Source organism: Grus americana, chromosome 24 (assembly GCF_028858705.1).
Source record: "Grus americana isolate bGruAme1 chromosome 24, bGruAme1.mat, whole genome shotgun sequence".
NCBI classification, from domain to species: Eukaryota; Metazoa; Chordata; class Aves; order Gruiformes; family Gruidae; genus Grus; species Grus americana.
Genome location: NC_072875.1, coordinates 7,122,666 through 7,130,112, shown reverse-complemented (window position 1 = coordinate 7,130,112; position 7,447 = coordinate 7,122,666). Strand labels below are relative to the sequence as shown.

Sequence of the window (7,447 nt, the reverse complement as noted above, 5' to 3'; positions counted from 1 at the left end):
CAGGATGAAAGATCATTTTGAAACCCTGGAATTGCCCCTCTGACAGCAACATCTCCCTCCTCCGGGCCCTCCCAATGCCAGCCAGACTTTTAATTCCTATAATCACCCAATTTTGTTTAATTAAAAAAAAAAAAAAATAGAACTTCCTGGGATTTCTAAGTTTTTCCATTGTTTTTTCCACTCCTCGAATTTAAAGGCAACGAATAAGCACACCGACGCTGAGGGTTATGAATTATTCTTCTTTTAATTTCACATGGTTTAAAATACGATATGAAATAAGGCTACAGTATATAAAAAACTCTCCAGCAAAATGATGTGCCAGCATCAGCAATTAAAACAAAACCAATCCCCTCCTTCTTTAAGAATTCAATGTAGGAGGGACTTTTTCTGTATCCTTTAAAAAAAAAACAAAACAAAATACAACACAACACACGGACACACACACACATCGCTACATCTCTAAGCTACCTCAGCTCTGTTTTTTTAAAAAGCACCTGCTTTTTCCTTTTTTTTTTAATCTCACTTTTAAAATTTTTTTCCACTTTTAAAAAATATAAATTATATGAAAATACAAGTTGGAAAATAGTCGAACAGCACAATATAACAATCTCTTTTTTTTTCTTCTTCTGTGTTTATCAGCTTAAAAAAAAATCCCATGTGTAAAAACAAAACAAAACCAAAAAAAGTTCTTTTTTTTCCTTTTTTTTTTTCTTTTTTTTTTTTTTTTAACTGAGGCAGTTAATTTCTGGAGATATTCCGTTATAACATATATGTATACATACATTTATCATTTATTTAAACCTCTTTGGAATGTAGACAACAGCTCACAGATGTTATATAGACCCTACCAGACAGCAGAGCACGCCAAGGCATCCAAATTTTGCGACGTTAATGAAGAACAAGCAACCAAGCCTCGCAGAAAACCCCTCCAGAAAAGCAAAAGTCAGAAGACAAAGATGTTTCCCGCAGGGTCTGGATTTATCGGTGCTTACAGGGACCTTTTTGGAGTAGGTGTTGGGTTGGAAAGAGGCGAGAAGGTTAAATCTTACAAGATCTTCTATTTCCATGGGTTATGGTCATCCTACACACAGAGATGGAGAGAGACAGGCAGTAGAAAAAGTGCTTGCATTTTTTGTCAGGGTTGTTTTTTAGATGATTTTTTTTTCCTTTTACTGAGGTTTCAAATATCGAGTGCCGAAGCCCTGGAAAGCTGTTTGTAAGAGCTAAGCTCCTGAGGTAGGGCTCACGCTCTGCCAAGGGGGTGAAGAGGACACGGCCCCACATGGAGAAACAGCAGATTGCAAGGAGAACACAGAACACATCCCAAAAAAATCACCGAATGCACCTGAGACATTCCAGACCAAGACAAAATTACCCAATTTCCAAAAGCCATGTGTATCTGCTGAGGGTGAAGCTCGTCCCCATGCAGAGAAACCAGCACGGGAGCGACTCCCATCCCCGGCAGATCTCCATCATCCATCTCAAACCCATCCTGGTCTAACACATGTGAGTAGGTGAACCAAATTTTCATGGTCTCGAAGAAGAAGAGAGCAGAGGGTTTGGGTTCCAGCACATCTAGTTCAGCACACCCCTCACCAAAAGCTGACAAGCAATTAAAAGGCAGAAAAAAAGAAGAAAAAAAAAAAAGAAACAAAAAACAAATCTGCAAATTTCCAGTGTATAAACAGCACACAGTCCTCTCTGGGATGGTCTCTAGAATGGGAATAAAAAGTAAAGAAAAACAGAAAATGATGAACCTGACATCCCTAGGACCGTACTGGCCTTTTTCCGCCGCGCTTGCATCTGGGATGACAAACAACCATGAGAAATGACGGAGAAGCTCCAGCCAGGGGCTACTTTCAATAAATAGAGCTGCTTTCCACGACTCGCCCTTTCTAACCTTTAAACCATCTTCCCAAAATCACTGGGAGCACACAGGTTCGGCTCGGAAACCTGGAAAAAAATAAGCACAGTGGAGCGGACGAGGGATTTAGCCTGGCAGAAGGATGGGGCTGGCACCCAAACCTGCAGTTCCTTCCATCGGAGGGAAATTGTATCCCTGTCTTCTGCTTAAAAAAGGCACTTCAGCTGCAGTGGAGCATCAGAGCGAAGCAGGAGACGTGTCCTGGGGTACGGCATGGTGCCAAGGGCAGGAGATGGGCGCCTGGCCTCCCGGCAGCACCCTTTCTAAGGGGCTAAGGGGGATTTTTCAAAGCGCTGCTGGAAGCGGCCCGTGAAGGGTAAATAAGGGCACTTTGCAGCCGCATGGGAGGCACCAACCCTGAACGCCTTAAAAAAACCCCATCCGATGGCTGAAAATCCGACCCTGTCCTGTTGGGATGCTCTTTAACACCTCCCGCCCTGCACACTTCTGTGCCGCCCCATCTCGCTCAACTGCCTTTTCGGCCTGCTCAGCGGCTGCGGCCAGCTCAGCTCTGCGGCAGAGCTCTGCCTCGCCGGTGGGGACCTCATCCACCAGACCTCTGTTTCCCTTTCCTCCCCCCAGCTCGGCCGAGCTGCTTTCTCCCATCCTCCCTGTCTGCCAGAGGAGATGAGCTAAAATTTAACTTCCCAGCAGGCAGCGTCCCTTTCCTCCTTTGGTGCATGCTCCTTCCACCTTCCTTCCATCCCCTTTTCCTTCCTTTCTGTCCATCCCATCCTTTCCTTTCCGTACGCTCAGTGGGATGATGTGCAGCCCCAGCCCTGTGTAACAGCAGAACTAATAACCTCCCTTACCTAAACCACCACCTCCGCCATCCCCCTTGGCTGGAGCTCCCTCTCGGCCCACTCATTTCCCCTCCACCATCACCTTTTTTTTTCTTTTTAGCACGCAGCAGTTTTGAGGCTTATTTGCCCCAAAAATGACCAACCGGGGATGCAGAGGTGCTGGGTCCCCCCAGCTCCGGAGGAAGCGGAGGAGAGCCCAGCACCCCTGACCTTGTCCCAGGGTCAAGCTCCCCATCTGACACTGCTCCTGCACGGGGAGGTTACATGCCTGAATATTTCAGCTATAAATATTTGCAGATATAAAATATTCCTTTCTGAATATTTTGGGATTGCCCGGCGAGCATCTGTGGAAAGCCTCTCCTCATCTCGCCCCCGCTACTGTCTCACAGTGCCTCTGTAATAACGCAATTACCTAAAAACACACAGATGGACAGACAAACAACACAAAAAGAAGGTACTTTTGGTTCAAACACGTAATACTGTCTTTAAAAAGAAAGCGGCAGAGAAAGACCCCGTTCAGCAGTCGGCTCCACACAGATCCGGCTTCGGGGTTGTATCTGGATATGGAAACGCTCGCCACCCGATCATCTAACTCACACCAAGCCCACGCCGAAGGCGGTCGTCGGCCTCGGTCTGCTCGGAGCATCCCGGGACATGCTTGGTATGGCAGGATTTACCCCTCTGAACGCAAACCGGTTGCAAAAGGTTCGGAGGACAGAGGGAGCAGCTCCCCCTGGGACTGATCCTGCAAACACATGAGACCTCTCGTTTACCCTGGTGACACCGGTCATATGCTTCATGTTAATCACACCCTGACAGGGTTTGCAGGATCGGGTGTACAAAGAGCAGTAAAGAACCCATTTGCAAGGACAATTTCCTTTCTGCATGTGCCCAGGCTGGTTAAAACATACAGCAATAAAGATAGAGCTGGTCAAAACAGGAAGGAAAAAACATTTCCCTTTGGTTTTTCAATTTTTTCCTGATTTTTTTTACCCCCAATCAACTTATATATTTTCCATTTATGACATTCAAAACACAGGAATTTCTCCCCTTTCCCCTCAAAAAAGTCAAAACCAAACCCAAATTTTCTGAAAGCACCAAAATGTTCCTTGAGAAAAAAAAGCCATTTGGAAAATGCAAAAAGACATTTTCCCCGCAAATCTTGATAGGTTTTGTGCACAAAAACGCAGCCATACAAAAAGGCCCCTTTTTACCAACAACAACAACAGAAAAAAAAAAAGCAGAAATTTCAACCAGCTTTATCAGTAAATGGTGGAGCAAAGCGAGTGGGCCTGGAAGCAAGCGCAGCACACCCAGCCAGCATCACTAGGAGCCACTTTGGAGTTAATTTTCCTTCACATACGATTCGGAGATGCCAAGTCGTAGCGCTAAACTTCTCCAGTGGGGTCTACATAAACTAATTTTTTTTTTGGTTTTTTGGTTTTTTTTTTCTTTTTCCTCACTGTGATAAAACTCTCTGCTGGCATAACAGAAACAAACACACACAATATTGCAATACTGAGACCATCTTAGAGCTTAAGACTATTTAAAAAAAAAAATACTGGCACAAAATTTAATAAAATAAAACTTTAACAAATTAAAAAAAAAGTCTTGATCCCTCCTAGCAAAAATTGTGTCTTTTGTAGAAAAGAAGACAACCAACAGAAAGGTGATGTAACAAGAACGAGTAACAGTTCTTGTTTTTTTCCTATATTGCCCCTCCCCGAAGCAGGAATATTCACCCACTTTGGGTTTCCCTCCCCACTCCCAAAATAAAAGTTTCAAATCCTCAAATCCTCGGGAATACTGTCACTTCCTGAACTGTCAGTTTATGTGCGAATAACACAAAAACGAAAGGGATCCATTAGATAACATTTTTTTCTAAACAGCAAGGGATGGGGAGGGGGGGGTTGTTTTTTTTAAAGTGAGCTACATTGTTCTGGCTTTCTTAAAACTCAGAATTTCACCCCAAAAAAAGCCTGTCTTAGAGCTTTCAGGCAAAAAAAAAAAAAAGCCCTTCCTTCTCTGAACCAAACTTTTTAGGTTTCGGCCAAAAGTTTGCCTCTTCCGCCACCCTCTCTCCCAACATCCTCAAAGCATCAAATCTGAGTTGCTCTTAAAAAAATTTAAAAAAAAAACAAAAACCAGCAAAAAATAAAAAAAGAACCAACAGAAAATGTCCCATCGACTCTCCAAAATGACACGGGGTGATCCTCCACCCCGGCCGCGGGCATCTTCACTCATCGGCGTCCGGCTTGACGTCCAGCATGGCGTGGAGCTCCTCAGGCGTGTAGCCCAGCAGGCTCTGCAGGTCACAGACGAAACGGTAGACGTAGCGTTTCCCGGCCGTCTTGTGGATGATGTTCTTGTCGTAGTAGTAACGCAAACCACGGCTCAGCTTCTCATAGTTCATCTTGGGTTTGTTTTTTCTCTTGCCCCATCGCCTGGCCACCTGAGAAAAGGGTGAGGAGAGTCAAGGGGGGACTTTCCTTGTCTTTAAGATGGACACAGATGGGTGACGAGCATTAAAGTTTGGGAAAAGCAATCTAACATGATTCTACGAGGATCTGTAAGTCACGGAAGGGAACAAATGTCCCATCTGTTCCCCAAAATTGGTTGGAAGCCCCCCCTCTCACCTGTACACATCCTCCCTTTGGCAATACACCTCTCTCTACAGCGTTTCAGCTACTTTCCACCAACTTTGGGCACAAACTACTGCTTCCTAGGTACAACCGCAGCCCAATTTTTAACAAGTTTTCAGCTGGGCTCTAATTCATTGTTTTTCCCTACATACACCCAAGACCAGAACAACGTGACTGCCCAAATCCCAGCCCAGAAGGGAGGAGGAAAGGGTTGTCCACATCAAAATTTCAGTGATATCTGGGCTGTGCACTTAATTCCAGGGCACTCTACCTCATCTGGGTCGGAAAGTTTGAATTCCCAGCCATCGCCTGTCCAGCTGATGAAGGACTGACAGGACTTGTCAGTGAGCAGTTCCAGCAGGAATTGCCACAGTTGGATGGGTCCACTGCCTAGAAAGACAAAGGAAACATGAGACATTAATGCCAGGAAAAACATGGCCACTTCTATCCTGGGGAGGAGGGGAAATTTGTATGCACACTGAAAAAAACCCAAAACCTTCTACTATCAAAAAAAAAAAAAGCATCAGCAGCCACAGGGCAAGATCTGGGATGATGGCTTGAGAGTTAAATCCTGCAGGTAAAAGAGCTTCCTATTTGCCATGAGAGCTGAATATTCATGCACTGGAATGCTTCACTTTGAGTTACATAAATAGGATTATTTTTCTGGCATCCAAACAGCAAGGAGTCATTGTCTTGGCACAAGAGCACCACCGTTTTCTCCGTGCCAAAAAGCTGCTGGCCATCTCATGAACTCCAGCAGACTCCCTCTTCCCGACCTTGACTCTTTGCTCCGTCGCTGTTTAACAAGATAAGGGGGGACCCAGGTATGAAAATTATTTTGGCCTCTTTCCAGGGCGTGTTGCTGCAGGAATGGGCTACATCGGCTCGCAGAGCTCAGCGGGCTGCTGGAGCATGGGGAAGGCAGGGGGCTGACTGGCTTGGCAGGTGGATCTCACTGGCTCAGGACCGGTGGATCTCCCCATCACGGTCTTAGCAAAGACATGAGCAAACCTCCCTGCGTCTGCTCGTTCCCCTAATCCAGCCGGAGAGGCATGAGGCAGCACGCAGCATCCCGTGCCATGTACATTCATCTTCTCCATCTTTCCCCTGGGTGCTAATTTTGGCCAACAGCGATTTGCTTTGGGGTCCTGAGCCCAACACATCTAACCTGCAGTACCTGGTGCACCCCACTGAGAGCCTGCGGCTTCACAGCTTGGTTTTGGCTGGATTCATGGCATACGTGGAGTGATTTTGAAATACTTATCTCTTTTTTCTGCTTGTGTCCCAATCAAAGGTAGAGGAGAAGCCCTCAAGCCAAAATCTCTTTGATGAGCAACTTCCAAATGTGGCCGCACCCAAAATATTGCACTTAGCTCTGGGCAACATGTTTTGGGAGAGGATTTTGCCATGTTTTAAATGCAGCTTAGAATATATCGCTAATAGTATGAATGACGATAACAATAACAATAATAATAATAATAAACAGAGCCAGAGGTTAGAGGAAATGATTTATCGCAAAAAGAATTGCACAGGCTGGATTAGGACGGCAGGCTGGGGTAAACCCGCCTGCTGACAGCAACGAGCACAAGCTTCAAGCAGGAAAAAAAAGAAAAAGGGATGGAGAACAGCCTATTTCCAGGAATGACAACGAAGGCTGTCAGAGCTGTGGCTGCGGGATAACCTGCGGAGGGAAGAGAGGGATGTTCCCCCTTTTCCACAAGGTTTAAAACGACTCAAAAGCAGACAAGCTGCTGGGGAGGAGAAAATGAGAGAGCTGGCTCCGGGACAGGGGAATCCCTGTGCCCCGTCCAGCTCTCCCCAAATTATTTCCCTCCCGTTATCCCTAAGGAACCGCTCCAGGATTCTGCAGGCACCAGGTCCTTCGCCACGCCCTGGGGATTATCGCATAGCCCTGGGCAGGACAAAGCAGAGCTCACGGCATCTCTCTGCTTATAAACGGGAAGATGACACTCGGTGAGGAAAGGCTCCAGCCTGTCGTCCTTGGCAGGAGCTTGCCAGGACGTTGACTCCACAACCGCGTTCTCTGGTAGGGATGGAGTTGGGCTATCCATGCCAAA

At 46.0% G+C, this 7,447-nt stretch overlaps 1 protein-coding gene across 3 annotated transcripts in view; it reads right to left on the bottom strand.

Moving 5' to 3' along the window:
• Positions 1–227: 227 nt before the first annotated feature.
• Positions 228–7,447, bottom strand: part of ETS1 (ETS proto-oncogene 1, transcription factor) — a 76,290-nt gene continuing 69,070 nt past the window's right edge. For all 3 annotated transcript variants that reach the window (XM_054803056.1, XM_054803055.1, XM_054803057.1), the window contains 2 exons: positions 5,641–5,759; positions 228–5,179 (listed from right to left, as the gene is read on the bottom strand). In XM_054803056.1, coding sequence (XP_054659031.1) covers positions 4,964–5,179; positions 5,641–5,759 — 335 coding nt within the window. In that variant the 3' untranslated portion in view covers positions 228–4,963. The remainder of the gene's footprint in view (positions 5,180–5,640; positions 5,760–7,447) is intronic.